Source organism: Dictyostelium purpureum (assembly GCF_000190715.1).
Source record: "Dictyostelium purpureum unplaced genomic scaffold DICPUscaffold_242, whole genome shotgun sequence".
Classification (NCBI taxonomy): Eukaryota; Evosea; class Eumycetozoa; order Dictyosteliales; family Dictyosteliaceae; genus Dictyostelium; species Dictyostelium purpureum.
In genome coordinates this window covers 1-16,548 of record NW_003519578.1, presented here as the reverse complement: position 1 = coordinate 16,548, position 16,548 = coordinate 1, and the positions used below count along the sequence as shown (strand labels likewise).

At 28.5% G+C, this 16,548-nt stretch overlaps 3 protein-coding genes across 3 annotated transcripts; 1 reads left to right on the top strand and 2 right to left on the bottom strand.

Moving 5' to 3' along the window:
* Nucleotides 1-77: 77 nt before the first annotated feature.
* Nucleotides 78-4,600, top strand: DICPUDRAFT_155335 (uncharacterized protein; the record flags this gene model as incomplete). The annotated part of the gene is made up of 3 exons (XM_003290757.1): nt 78-575; nt 651-1,882; nt 1,969-4,600. 3 exons carry the CDS (start codon nt 78-80, stop codon nt 4,598-4,600), a joined length of 4,362 nt encoding a protein of 1,453 aa, XP_003290805.1.
* A 103-nt stretch (nt 4,601-4,703) lies between these two features.
* On the bottom strand, nt 4,704-5,648 carry DICPUDRAFT_155334 (uncharacterized protein; the record flags this gene model as incomplete). The annotated part of the gene is made up of 1 exon (XM_003290751.1): nt 4,704-5,648. The coding sequence occupies one exon, from the start codon at nt 5,646-5,648 to the stop codon at nt 4,704-4,706; it is 945 nt and encodes a 314-aa protein (XP_003290799.1).
* A 470-nt stretch (nt 5,649-6,118) lies between these two features.
* DICPUDRAFT_56948 (uncharacterized protein) lies at nt 6,119-15,418 on the bottom strand (the record flags this gene model as incomplete). The annotated part of the gene is made up of 5 exons (XM_003290750.1): nt 6,119-9,612; nt 9,681-13,834; nt 13,904-14,284; nt 14,355-15,072; nt 15,154-15,418. 5 exons carry the CDS (start codon nt 15,416-15,418, stop codon nt 6,119-6,121), a joined length of 9,012 nt encoding a protein of 3,003 aa, XP_003290798.1.
* Between the last annotated feature and the right edge of the window lie 1,130 nt (nt 15,419-16,548).

Here is a 16,548-nt window from a genome sequence, read left to right as displayed (position 1 = left end):
AATAGGTTATTTGGTTGTAAAAATATATATATAATTTCAAATTATATATATTATATGAAATTATATAATAAATTTAAATGTATGGTAGTTCAAATAATAATCATATTTTAGGACAACAATCATCACAGCCACCACCACCACATAATGGTTTACTCTTTAGTAACTTTCAGCAAGATCATTTAATAAATGGTGGTGGATCACCATTATCTGCATATGCTACCAACCATTTAATGGGTATGGGTGGAAATGGTGTAAGTGGTGGAGGTGGTTCATCGACATCGCCTTTATATCACAATAGTTATCCTCAACAGCAGCAACAGCCACAATCACAACAACAGCCACAATCACAACAACAACCACAACAACCAATTTATAATCCAAACAATGGCCTTTATGGGTACCCTTCTCAAGTTGGTTATGATATGGTAGGAGTAGATCAACAAGATGAATATTATGACGGCACATGGTTCGAAATGAGGGTGGTTCCTGAATATCCCGCCTCAAATATACCGAATCCTATTACTTGTTTAAAATTTGATCCATGGGAAGAGTTATTATGGATTGGTTATCAAAATGTAAATAACTAATAATACATATGGGGTATAAACATATGAATAGGATATTAACTCTTTATTTTTTTCTGAACACAGGGTAAAATTTCATCATTAATCAATCCAACATTAGATAGATTTTCAAGTTTTTTTGTAGATAAAACAGAGATTAAAGATTTATTAGTAGATTCAGAAGGTATTTTATCATTATCAAAGACACTACTCTCATATCACAGCCGTGGTGGTGCTCCAATTTATCAAGTTAAAAATGATAAAATGAAGGATTTGAATGCAATTTCATTCACAAATTATAATAATACAGAGATTGTTGTGGGTTCTGATCAAAATATACTTTTTGTAGTGGATTTCTATACAGGTAAAGTTGTTAAAGAATTAACAATGCCATCAGGTGTCAAGACTATTAACAAGAATCGTGGTCTTTGGTGTGGTCAAGTTAATGGTGAGATTTCTATGTTGGATCCAAGAACTTGGAAAATTGAACAATCATTATCAGCGCATAAAGGTGACATCAAATCTGTAGATATTAAATTGGATCTTTTAGTAAGTTGTGGTTGTTCACCAAGATTAGGTCAGCTCTATATTGATCCTATAGTCAGAGTTTACGATATTAAAACCCTAAGAAGTTTACCACCAATTCAATATAAACGTCCATCTATCGTTAAGTTCCACCCAGTTTTTTATTCAACCATTGCAGTCATTAGCGAATCTTCAAATCAAATTTATCTTACAGATATTCAAAGTGATCAATCCACAAGCCAATACTACCAGGTGGATTCCCTATTTGGTTATATGCAATCTTTCGATATATCTCAATCTGGTGAAATTATGGCATTGGGTGATAGTGGTGGTCTTGTGCATCAATGGGCCGAAAAAGAAGACATTCATGTTAATGTAGCTTCATACCCAACTGAATGTGTACCATTTACTCAACTTTCAAGACCTCAAAAAATGGATGAAACTTCACCATTAAGTGAAGTAGTTTTCGATCAGCAACAACCAAATGCTTTTATTAATGGATCAGATCCATTTTTACTTTCATTCTGGAAACCAACTCTTTCATTCCCTGTTGGTTTACCTCCAAGACCAATAAATCCCTCATTATTGGCTCATTTAAAACAGCACGATTTTGTTGGTTACATTTCAAATACTGGAATTTCTAGAAAACAAATTCGTGGAAAAGCTTATGAAGACGGTAAAACTAAAGCGTTAAATTTAACATTATCAACAATGTCACAGCTAAGACCACCAAAAGTATATAGATGGGGTGAAATGAAATTCAAGAAATTTGGTATTGAAGATTTTGACATGATGTAAGTAAATTTGTTTATTTATTTTTTCTTTTTTATTACTTTTTAAAAGAAATATTTAAATCTAATACTTATTATTTTACTTTTAGTCAATATAATAGAACGAAATTTTCAGGTTTAGAAAATATTTTACCAAATAGTTATTCAAATAGTTGTATACAAAATCTTTACTTTATTCCACAAATTAAAGAAACAATGTTAAATCATTTATGTACAAGATATTATTGTCTTAGTTGTGAATTAGGTTTTGTTTTCCAAATGATGGATAAATCAGCAGGCAATATTGTGGACACAAGCAATTTCATTAGAGTATTAAAACAAATTCCTCAAACCTCAGCTCTTGGTATATTTTTATCAAGTGACCATCCAGATAATGCACAGATACCACTACCACAACTAATTGCAAATTTTAATAGATTTATTTTAGAACAACTTCAAAAAGAAATGACACCACCAATACCAACTTATGAAAATAATAATAATACCAATACAAATAATAACAACAATAATAATCAAAATAATAACCAAAATAATCAAAATAATAATGAAAATAGTTTACATAATGATACAATTATTGATACACTATTTAGTTCAACTTTAATATCATGTAATAAATGTATAAATTGTGGTTACCAATATGAAAAAATATCAAAGCAATTTCAATATGATATTAATTATCCATCTACCCCTCAAGAACTTGGTCCCGATGGTTCAACTTTTAGTAATATATTAAAACAAAGTCTATGTAAACAAATTAAATCTCCAGCATGGTGTGATAAGTGTCAAACTTATTCATCGACATACCAAAAAAAGAATTTAAAAACTTTACCAAATATTTTATGTTTAAATGCTAATTGTCTAAAGAAAGAAAATGAAGATTATTGGAAATTTGAAACAACCAATATTATACCAGGTTCAAAAACATTTAAAGCTACAGGATCAACCGTACCAACTTCATCCTCAACATCAAATACTGCACCAACTTCATTAACATCCACTCCTTCAGCAACCTCAACTGCAGCTAATATTACAGCTCCATCATCTTCCTCAAATTCTACCACTACAACCCCAACAACATCATCAACCAATGTAACTATAGCCACCATAACATCATCAGCATTGAATGCTACTGTAATTAACCCAAATGATGAAATTACTTGGTTACCATTAAAAATTAGAATTAAAATCGATGAAAATGGTCAATTGTTAATCATAGAGTACCCAAATAACCCAGAGAAATCCAAACACACCATAAACCCAAAAGATTTAACCGAAGAAATAAATGAAGACGGTCAGCTCTATGAACTCACTTCATGTATTTCACATATTAAAGATCAAGTTAAAAGAATTCCAAAACAAGGTCATTTAATTACCCAAATCAAAGTATCGGATTATTATGATAAAGAATTTAAACCACCATACCCAACAACCCCAATATATTCATCAACAGCATCATCAATTATACATAGTATCAATGGTAAACCATCAACACCAACAACAACTTCATCATCCGTATCACCATCATCAACACCACCTAAATATTCATTAGCCTCCAATACAACACCAAATAATACACCAACTCATAATAATGCACTACCAACAACTCCAACTCCAACTCCAACAACAAATAACAATAATACAATCGATCTAACTTGGTTTAATTTCAACGATTTTAAAATTAACCCATGTACACCAATTGATGTTACACATTTTGACAGTAATTGGAAAACACCAGCTATTTTATATTATACAAAAGTTGTACCAAAAGAAAAGAGATTATCAATACCAGAACATCAACCAACTATTACAAAGGAAGTATATTTACAAAATAATATCATTACATGTAAACCACCAATTAGTTTTGTACCAGCTACACCTTCAACTATACCAAGAGAAAATGATTATATAGCAATCGACACTGAATTTGTTTCAATAGGTCCAGAAGAAACCGAGGTATCAAGTGATGGTAAAAGAGTTATTATCCAACCAGGTAACTTTTCATTGGCCAGAGTCAGTATTGTTCGTGAAAACGGTGAACCATTTATTGATGATTATATCCAATCCATAGAACCTGTTACAGATTATCTCACCCGTTTCTCTGGTATCAATCCTGGTGATTTAGACCCCAAAATATCAACAAAAAATGTAATCTCATTAAAGAGTTGCTACCTAAAACTCCGTTATTTGGTAGATCAAAAAGTGAAATTTGTAGGTCATGGTCTTAAAAAAGATTTCCGTATTATCAACATATATGTCCCACCCGAACAAATTGTCGACACTGTAGAATTATTCCAATTGAGAAATCAAAGAAAATTATCACTTCGTTTCCTTGCATATATCCTCCTAAAAATTGATATTCAAACTGAAACACATTGTTCTGTAGAAGATGCCAAAACTGCTATGGACCTTTACAAAGCTTATCTAATTTTGGTCAAAAACAAAGAATTTGACGAAACATTAAATAAAATATATCAAATTGGAAGAGGTCTTGGCTTTAGAGTTCCCGAACCAGATGCTGATCCTAGTACATTACCACCTTCAAGTATAATGAACAGTTTAAATTTTAATTTCGATTTAAATATTACAATTTCTCAATTACAACAGCAAATTAAACAGCAATATCAACAAACAACAGCAACAACAACATCACCTTTAACTCCAAACAAAACTCCTTTTACAACTCCAACAAAAAATTTTAACGATAACCAAAAAAATAAATAAAAAAAAAATAAAAAAAAAAAAGTTTAAAAAAAAAAAAAAAATATTTTTGTGTTTGATTTATTTAATAAAGTATTGAGAATATTTATTTTTTGATTTCGAATGATTAGTTTATACCAAGGGTTTCAAAGAAATCATTCATACCTTTGCAGAATTTATACATTGGGGATGATTCCTCTAATTCGTGGATTGCAGCTCTACAGAAACGAACATATAGTTGTTTACGAATATCGACCATTCTTGATAATGATTCACGACAAACTTTTTCGCCAAAAATTGGCTCATAAGTTTCGAGAAGGTAATCGGTATATTGTTGAGAGTTGAACTCTGGTAAGATTTTACCATCAATTGGGGAACCTTTCTTTTCTAAAACCCAAACACCAAATATTGGAGCACTTAAATCGTATAGAAGCCATGATAATTGAGTTTGATCCCAATCAAACATACAGATTCCTTCACTTTCTGACCAAAAATAGTTGCTTGGATTAACATCACCATGGATAATTGTAAATTTATTTGGATCTTTAGATGTTTGGTTATCCCTTTCATCTACTGGAACATCTTTTAAGATTGAGTCGTGAAGAGTTGTCCAATGACGTGCTTTTGATGAAATTTCTGGATACTCTTTAGAGAATTGACGGGTAAGTTTATGAAGTTTACCAAACCAAGTACCTAAATCATTAACAACATTTTTATTTAACCATTTCCATTCGACATAGTTTACTGGGTCACCTTTGGCATATTTAAAAACACAAATGATTAAATCATCAACAACAAGCATAAGCTTACCATCTTTATTTTCTACTGATGGGCAAACAGAAATGTCATTTGATAAATATTGTAAAAGTGATGTTTCTAATTCTGTACATTCAATTCTTTGTTTCTTTGGATCTGGTGTCACACGAACAATAAATTTATCATTTCCTCTTTCTGCTGAAAAAGTGTGATTTTGACTTTCTTTAATGCAATCACCAAGGTCGAGATCCCAGTTATCTTTAACAATATTCTTTATTTTTTCTTTATCTATCTTGATTGTTTCGAATAATGGCATTTTTAAATTATTTCCTAATATTAAAGCTTCAGTTTACAAAAAAATTAAAAATTTAATTAAAAAAATAAAAAAAATTAATTAAAATAAAAAAAATAAAAATTTTTTTTTGAAATTTACCTTTTTTATTTTTTTTTATACTTGAGCTAATGTATTCAAAGACAAACCAAATGAAACGAAAATGAAATTTATTTTTTAATAAGCAACCAAAAATAATTAGAAAAAAAAAAAAAAAAAAATATTTTGGGAAGGATTCAAGAAAATTGGATAAAACAAAGAAAGTAGGTCAAATTATTTTTTTATTTTTAATAAAATAAAAAATAAAAGTAACAACTATTATAAAAAGATAAAAATAATAAATAACAACTTGTATAAAAAGAAATATAAAAAGATGAAAAAAAAAAAAAAAAATTTTATAAAATTTTATATTTTATTTGTAATTTTACTTTTTATTTATTTTATTTATTCAAAAATTATACAAGATTTCTTAATAAACAACCTTCGAAAGCTAAGCCTGGTCCAAAAGCTAATGAAATTGAATATGTTGGTAAGTTTTTACTTTTACGAGCATGATCTAATACAAATATAACTGAAGCCGATGACATATTTCCATATGCATGATAAATATCCCAGGTGTGTTTATTCATCTTTGGATCAATTCCTAATGCATTTTCTATATTCATCAAAATTGATTTACCTCCGGTATGGATTAAAAATTCGCATTCTTTTGGTGATAGAGATGATACTTGAGATTTTGCTTTATATAAAAGGTCATTAACAAATTTTTCGATACCTTCACCTATTACATGGGGAATACTGCTAGCTAAACCTAAGTTCCAGCCTTCTTTTTGTAAATCCCATACCATTGCATTTTCAGTATTTGGAGTTGCACGATTAATTGATTGAATAACTTCAAAGAACGGTGTTTCATTGATTTTTGGGGAACAACCAACAATATAGGCAGCTGCACCATCGGCAAAAATAGAACTTGCAACCATTTGATCACCACCTCCAGTATTGTTAAAATGGAGTGAGCAAATTTCAGTGCAAACTACTAAAACACGATTTCTTGGTGAAGCTTTGGCGAGTGAGCTTGCTGTTCTTAAACTTGAAAGACCTGCTAAACAACCCATCATATTTAGTGATACTCTTTCGATATCTTGATTAAGTTGAAGTTTGTCAATTAGTTTAAAATTAACATCTGGGATGATGACACCAGTGGATGAAACAGACATGATATGTGTAATATCTTCTTTATTACCGCCCCAATCAGCAATTGCTTTGGTACATGCTTTTTCAGCTAAATCTGGTACACAATCTTTAAATGCTTCATTAACATCAGTGATTGATTCTTTTGAACGATACTTAATTGAATTTTCTTCTTTTGTATAGTCTCTAACAAGGTATCTTGTTTTTATATGCGATTGTTCAAAGATTCTTTTTACTTTTTCATTTGTTTTTGGGTCATTAGAAAAATCATTTGATATTGATTCTTTTAATTTTTCTTGTGAAATTGGTTCGCCTGGTACAGAGTTACCTAAGCCCAAAATAAATGCATTGTTATTGGTTTTGAATGCAAGTTGTTGTTTTGGTTGATGAATTGTTTGTAATTGTGATGGTGCATGAATATTAGATGTAATAAGACGTACATGGTTTTTACGACTTTCAAGTGGTGGGGTGTCCAAAATGCTATTATTTAAATTTCTTATGTTAACAATTGGTGGAGTTGTCATTGATAACTCTGGTGATGAAGCAGTTGATTTAAATAATGGTACTGATAATTCATTTGAAGGTAATAGAATTGGTGTTTTAATAGATAAAGGACAACTTAGAGTTTTAATATTTACTGGTTTTTGTGGTAATTCAATTGCTGGAACAGTTGTTTGAGTTGCAGTTGGTGTTTCAATAACTTTAACAATTGTAATTGGTTGTTTTTGAACTGAAGAACCTCCAAATTTAGTATTTACTTTTTCGATAAAAGAGTTTACAGTGATTGATGATAATTCCAGATGATTAATTAATCCTTTTTCAAATTGATTATCTACCCAACTCTTGAATTGAACGCTTAAAAGGGAATCTAGACCATACATTTTGAGGGAAGTATCCATATTGATTTTTGAAATTGGAATTGATAAAAGTTCTGAAACCTTTTCAAGGACTTTATCCTTGATACTAACAGAATCGCTTAATAATTCTCTTTCTTTCTCTTTATCTTTAGAAATACTATCACTAGATAAATGTGATAATTTGGTATTCATGTTTTTGAATGTGTCAAGATAGTTGTTAAAATCTATTGGACTACAAATAAACTGAGATGGAATAGCAGCCTTTAGTGGGTTATTAATAACAACTTCTAATAAACCAAACAATTTATTTAAAGATAATGATGGAAGACCTCTTGATTTAAAAAGTTTTTTAATTGCTTTAACATCTGAAACTTTGCCTTCACCTTTCATTGGACCTAAGTTTATAGCAAAAGATGGTAAACCCATTACCCTACGATGGTTAGAGAGAGCATCTAAAATAATATTTGCAGAGTTATAGACTGATTGGTCTGGATAACCAGTAATACCAGTGATCGAGCTGAAAAGTATAAAGTGGGATAAATTCCAACCCAAAGAAATGCTTAGACGATGTAAATTAATTGAGCCACATACTTTTGGATTATGAACTGATTCAATAGTATCCATTGTAACCTGGTTCATTGGGACATCATTATAACAAGCTGCGAGATGGAAAACTGATTTGATTGGGGGTAAATCTGGTAATGATTTTAAAGATGCATAGATTTCATCGTAGTTTGAAATATCTGCTTGGATATAATTAAATTTGACATTTTTAAATTTAAATACAAGGTTTTGTAATTTCCATTTCATTGGGGATTTTGAAATTATTACTACGTTACTAACCGAATCAATAGAATGGGTTAAAAGCCATTCTATTAGTGGGATAGAGAGACCACTTTGACCAGTAATAAGAATTGTTGAATCTAGTTTAAGATCGTATTTCTTTTTTTGGATTCTACTTTCAGAGCTTGATACCATATTTTCACAGTTACTAACAACTATTTTTCCAATATGAGATCTATTTGACAATGATTCTACGGCAGTTTTAACTTCACTTGAGTTGAACTGATTGATTTTGATTAATTCTAAATTTCCATTATCAATTTCATTGGTTACTTTTGAAAGAATTGATTTTAAGAGTAATGGCTTTTCATCAATTAGTCTTTCTAAATCGACAGCAGTATAGAGATGGTCAGATTTAAAATTACCCAAACCTATTTGTTGGTTAGCATAAATATGTGTAACAGAAATATCTATTAAACGACCAAATGATTTTAATGATTTAAAGTTGCTTTCGATAAAATCACCAGAGAGGGTATTTAAAATAACATCAACTTTGTTTTCTAGTTGACCAGAGTATTCCTTTGTTCTTGTTGAAAATATTGATTTAATAAATGAATAGTTTGATTCTAAATATTGTTTCTTTTCTTCAGAACCTACTGTTGCATATACATTTTCAAATTTCTTCATTTTTAAAAGGTTTAAAGAGGCTAAACCTACACCACCTGTTGCAGAATGAATTAATACTGATTCATTATTATCATTTAAATGAGCAATATTAAATAGAGAATAATAGGCGGTACAATAGACAACTGGGATACTGGCAGCTTGGTCCCAGGTAATTGATTCTGGTTTTTTAATAACTAAGTCTTTATTTGTAATAACATGGCTACCTAATGAATGTCTTGCAAAACCAAATACTTGATCACCAACTTTGAATTCAGTTACACCATTACCTATTCTAGAAATAATACCTGAACATTCTAGTCCAAATGGTGGGTTATTGATATCGCCTTTTCTAAATATTTCTTGTGGTAATAAACCTTTATAGAATAAATTATCCTTAAAATTAATACCAACTGATTTAACTTTAATTTCGATTTCATTATTTGACAATTCATCTATTAATTAGATTTAATTAGTATATGTTTTTGTTTTTATAAATAATTTTTTTTAATAATATATTTACCTTTAGCTTTTCTGATTATTGATAAATCAGATAAAGTTGTTTGATACATGTTATTATCATTAGTTTCAAATGATTGGCTAGATAGTAAAAGTTTTGAATTGTTTTTGAAAAATCTTGAAACAAATAATATTCCTTTTTTATAAATAAATTCATTATCAGAAAATCTTGATTGTATTGGTACAAGTAATGAATTTAAATTGTAGTCATTTGAGTCCAAATCGATAGAAACTATGTCAAGGTTTGAATATTCATTCATAGCAGAACGAGCAATTGCAACTAAAGAACGAGAGAAATAGTTTCTCGATGTTAAAAATGATTGTTTGGTTACAAGGACGACCTTTCCATTAAAGTTTGATAAACTTAATTGATTTAATAGTTGAATGAATTGATATAGCTCTTCTTTATAAGTTTCCATTAATTCCAAACCAACCATGAAAAAAACAACTGAACTTATGGAGAGTTTTTCAACATCTAATTGATTTAATTTGATTATTTCAACTGGGTTCATTGAAATAGTATTAGCGTCGTTCAAAAGTGGCTCCATAAGTTTTTGATTTTCATTAACAACGAATGAAATTTTTTCAATAGATAATTTTGAACTTGATTTAATTTGTGTAATTGATTCTTTTTGGCTATGAATGATGAAAGAATGTGAGTTGCTTTCTAATGATCCAATAAATGAGTTCATTGGGAAACCATTTTCAGACAATACTTGTTTCCATTGTTCAGATTCTAATGAGCAGTGAGATGTTCTTATGGAGTCTTGATAATTCCACCATTGACCAAAGCAACCAAATACTAAATCACTGAAGACAATATTTGCTTTTGGTTCAATACATAAAAGCCAGCCTCTTGGTGATAATAAATTGTAAATTTGTTTTACAGCAAAGGTAATATTACTAACAGCGTGGATGACGTAGGCCATTAAAACGATATCATAGTCTGAATAAAAGAAATCCTGATCCTTAATATCTTTTTCTAAATCAAGTACTGAAAATTTAAAGCTAATATTTGGATACTTGGTGACCATTGTCTCTTGTAAACCTATAATAAAGCTTGATGAAATATCGGTAAAATTATATTCAACAATAATATTTTTATCACTATTAATTGATAAAAACTTGTTGAGTTTTTCTAAAACAATATTTGAAAGTGAACCAGTGCCAGCACCAATTTCGAGTATTTTAAAAACTCTTTTCTCTCTTACTATTGGTTTAATTGATTCCAAGACTAAAGAAGCAACATATTCTAAATAGAATCTTGTTGAAATTGATTGGCCATAGAACTTGGTTAATAATGAGTTTTCGAAAAGGGTCATTGAAGATTGTTTATCATTTTCAAACAAAAGCTTTGGAATAATATTTGAAACCTTTTCTATACATTGGAACTCTAAATCTTCACTATTACTGTTACCATAGAACTTTGATTTAATTGAATCTTTTAATTGATCAATTTCTTTTTGATTAGATAGAAGATTGCTAAAATTTAATTTAACAATTTTTAAAATTCTAAAGAAAAATCTTTGGTAATCGATTGAGATACCAAGCTCTTTCATAATTGATAAACAGTAGTTTTCTTCATTAGCATCATCTTGTTGATCTTGAATAAAATTGGTTGCCAATACTTTAAATAGAGGATTGTATTGAACCAATTGATTGAATATTAAACATGAGCAATATATTTCAAAGTCTTGATCCTTTAAAATTGTTGATTTGTTAAATAGTTCTAATGAATCTAATTTTATAGGTGACTCTTTGGCTGGAGGAATTGGACTATCTTTGCTTTGCCATTCAATTGAAAATGTTTCATTTAATGGTGTTTCTAATTGATTAATAACTTTTGGTTTCAAATTGGTGCTTTTGATGGTGAATTTTCCAATTGATAATATTAATTTGCCTTGTTTGTTAAATAATCTACATGTTCCTTCTGTAGAAAATGGCGAAGACTTGATTATTTTAGTTTCAAGATAGAATGGGGAATTAACACTATCAACACTAATATTCTCTAAAAAGATAGCAATTGAATTAACACTTTCTACAACATAAGAACCCTTTTCGTTGATAAGAGTTAAAAGACCATGGAAACAGTTATCTAAAAAGCAACTATTTAAGATGCTGGAATGGGTAACATTAGATTCTGGCATTTGAAGTGTAGCAAAAGAACAATTTACACCAGTATGGATAGACTGAACAATTTGAAAAGCATCGTTGTAAAAAAGACCTAAATCCTTTGAAATTTTATCATAGAGATCTTTTTTGTCAAGTTGTGTAATATTACATTGTGATTTTAATAACTCCAAATCTTCGACTCTGTTTTGAGATAACTCCATTGGCTCTAGTGTTACTTTGGCTTTACATGTGTTTACCCAAATCTGATCATCCTTTTCATCTTTTGAAAAGAAAGATACCGAAAATGAGGACTTTTTGGTGGGTTCAAATAAGCTTTGAAGAGTGGTTAATTTATGTTGATTTAACATTAATGGTTGGAGAAATTGAATTGATTCAATACTAATAATTTCATTAGAAAGTGGAATATCGGAAGTTTGAACAAAAAATTGATTAATAATATCAATATATCCAGCACCAGGGAATACAGGTTTACCAGCAACAATGTGATCTAAAAGGTATGAGAAATTTGAGTTTTGTAAATCTAAAACAGTTTGGTAAACTGGGAATGAATAGATAATTTTATAACCAAGTAAAGTGCTTGATGGACCTTCTAATCTATTCTTTTTTGACTGTGATGGTTCAGCCCAGTATTCTTCGCTGTCATCCCATTGGTATCTTGGTAAAGAATTTGTAGTTTCTTTAAATGAGCTATCTTGATTTTCATCTTGATCTAGTTGAAATTTGAAATCAATATTTATACCATTAAAATATAATTGTGAAATTAATTTCTTAATTGAAATATCTTGATTTTCTTTTCTGTTTAATGGTGCGATAATCAATGGTTGTGTTTTGAATGGAACAACACTTTCTTGAATTGTTTTCTTTATTAATGATCCAAGAGTTGGGTGTGGGGCAATTTCGATGAAAATAAGTTGTCTTTGTTGGCTTGGTTGTTGTTGGTGATAAAATTTAATTAAACTTTCGATTGAATTTTTGAATAGTACGGGTTTTCTAACATTTTCATAAATTGTAGTGGCAGAAAGAGGTTCGTTAACTAATTCACCAGTAACAGTTGAGAACAGTGGGATTTCGGTGGATTCTTTAGACTCTACATTTACAAGTTCAGAAAAGATTGAATCTTTTATTATTTCTTGTTTACTGCTGTGGAATGAACATGGAGATCTTAAAAATGTATTGAATATTTGGCTTTCATTTAAGATATTTGCAAACTCTTTTAATCTTAATTCATTACCAGTTACAACAATAGAGTCTGATGAATTAATACATGCAATTTCTAAATCACTGAATAGAGTTGAATATTCGCTAAGCCATTGTTCATTACTAATGGAGCATACTAACATTTTACCAGTACCCATTGTTTGATTTTGATAAAAACTTCTGACATAGACAATTCGACAAACAGTTTCTAATGAAATCAAGCCACTTAAGTAGTATGATGAAACTTCACCAAAAGAATGACCAATTGAAATGGAAGGAAAAATACCCCAGTATTTAAATAATTCTACCAAACCAATTTGCAAAAGGAACAAAGATGGCTGAGCAATTACTGGATGATTAATACTATCATCATTATCAGATATACTTGAAAACTTTTGGAAAATTGAATACCCAAAATATTTGCTTAAAACTTGATCAATATAATCAACAGAATTCTTGAAAACAGGTTCTGTTCGATATAACGTTTTCATCATACCATTCCATTGAGGGCCTTGACCACAAAATACATAAACTAAAATTGGCTCATTAGAAGAGACCAAATCGGTAATAGATCCATCGGTAATAGCAACAGTTTGGTTTCTGAACTCTTGATGGCTGTATGTTTCATTTGAAGATTTAATTAATGACTGCCAATCATTAGCAATGATTGTCATTCTATTGCTTAGAGTATATTGTTTTGAAAGGATTTGATATTTTACAAAATCCTTAAAAAATATATATTCGTGGTAATTATTGTTCTTAATTAAATTTATATATTTTTCTAATGAAATTTTGGAATTCATTGAAAATGGTATTAAATAATTTTTACTTTAAAATAAATAAAAAATTAATAATTAATTTTAAAACTATGGTATAATTAAATTTTTTAAAACTTACTTATTATTATCGCTATCTCTAATTAACGTATTGCATTTGATATCAGTTGGTTTATTATACTCTTGGATTATTAAATGACAATTTGACCCACCAAAACCAAAACTATTAATACCAATATTAATAGTTTTATTATTTGGAAACATTTGGACTTCTCTGACAACTTTTATTTTATAATTATCGAATGGTATTGCTGGGTTAAGTTTCGAGCAATTAATTGATGGTACAAGGATTCTATTTTTTAACATTAAGCAAACTTTAATTAAAGAAGCAATGCCAGCAGCAGATTCTAAATGACCAATATTACTTTTGAAAGAACCAATGAATAATGGTTCAATATCTTCAACTTGATTTCTATCTTTTGAAAATACATTTGAAATAGATCTAAAATGAAAAAAATAATATTAATATTGAGATTTTTAATAAAAAAAATAAATAAAAAAACTATACATACTGCACTTCGATTGGATCGCCGACTTTGGTACCAGTACCATGTGCTTCTATATAATAAATATCATTTGGAGATAATGTTGATTTCTTCATAGCATTATTAATATTATTTGATTGGGATTCAGTTGATGGAGTTGTAAGGGAATTTTTATTTAAGGAACCATCTTCATTTGTGGATACACCTTTAATTACACCATAGATTCTATCCCCATCTTTTTCAGCTTGTGATAATGACTTTAGTAACACAACACCAGCGCCTTCGGAACGAACATAACCATTGGCTTGGTCGGAAAAAGTATTACAACGACCATTTTCATTAAGTACACCCAATTTACTGAATGCAATTGAAGTAGTTGGATCAAAGAGAGCATTAACACCGCCACATACAGCCAAGTCGCATTCACCGCTTTGAATTGCTTGAACACCCAAACCTACAGAAATTAATGAACTTGAACAAGCAGTGTCAACAGTCATTGATGGGCCACGGAAGTCATAACAATATGAGATTCTATTAGAGTTGAGAGATGTATTTGTTCCGGTAATAGTATATGGAGCAATTTTATAATTATCTTGAAATACCATTTTGGAATAATCGATATTAGAAACACCAACAAATACACCAGTATTGGATCCTCTTAATGACTCTGGCTTTATGTGAGCATCTTCTAGTGACTCCCAAACAATAGATAATAACAATCTTTGTTGTGGATCGATGAATGGGGCTATTTTGTAAAAAAAAAAAAAAAAAAAAAAAAAATTAATAACAGAATAAAAAGTATAGATTTTTTATATTAAATACTAACCTTCAGCAGGGCTGATACCAAAAAATAAAGGATCAAAATTTTTCCATTGAGAATCTTGTAAAAAACCGCCATATTTATTGTTAATTAAATTCATATCTTTATAGGAACTGGCCCATCTGTCTTTTGGTACTTGTGTAATAGCATCAAAGCTTTCCAATAAGTTATTCCATAATGACTCTGGATTGTTTGAATTACCTGGTAATCTTAAACCAATTCCAATTACAGCGATATCCTTTGGTAAACTATTATTAATATTATTATGCATTATTGATTTTTTTTATAATAATTAAAGTATAAAAAAATATATGAAAAAAAATTTTAAAATTATTTAAAAAAAAAAAGTGAATGATTAATTTAAAACAAAAATATATTACAAAAGATTGAGTAATATAAAATAATGATACAAATTTGAACAACAATTATAATAAAAAAAAAAATTGGTTGTTAAAATAAAAAAAAATAAAAAGAGATTATTATTAGATAATGAGTATTGGAGCGAAAGTTTTTGTTATTGTCGTTGTTTTTTATTAGTGTTACTATTGTTGTTGTTATACAATTGTTGTTTGAATAAAATGAATAAAAAATAAAATTTGAAAATTTATATTTTTTGAGCGAATGTGCAAAATTGAATTTAACAAAATTAAAAAAAATTATAAAAAATTATAAAAAATTCCTCCAAAAGTGTAAAAAAAAAAAATATTTTAAGTGGTTATTTATACGTTGATGTAATATTAACTGTGATAAAAATATTATCGTATTTATATTTATATATATATATATATTTGATATGAGAAAAAAAAAAATAAAAAATAAAAAAAAACTTTTTATTATTTTTATTACTATCGTTATCGATAAATATTATTAATAAAATACTATTTAAATAAATTAATGGTTTTTAAAATGAAAAATTAAATTTTAAATAAAAAAAAAAATAATAAAAAAAAAATTGAATATTCCTTATTAAGATATTTCAAATAAACGCTACTTATAATATTTTATATTAGAGTAAATATTTAATTGAAAGAGTGAAAGAGAAAATTTTAAATTAATAAAAAAATTATTTTATTTTGAAATCTATGATTATTGTTTTTTGAAAATAAAAAGGTACTAACCTATGTTAACTTTTCTGTTATTTGGCTCTGCAACTACAACTTTACAATATATATATAACGATTCGTGGACCCTTAACCATTTATTTTAACCAAAATTTGAATCTTTGGACCAATCGAAAAATTGTTTTTTCTAAAAATTAGTTTTTTTTTGGTAATAAAAAACTATATTTTTAAATTTAATTTTTTTTTTTTTTTGAAACCAATAACCTATAGATTTTTGTACAAAATAAAAGATTGAAAAAGATTGAAGGAAAAAACCCTCTATCCAATAAAACAGGTATAC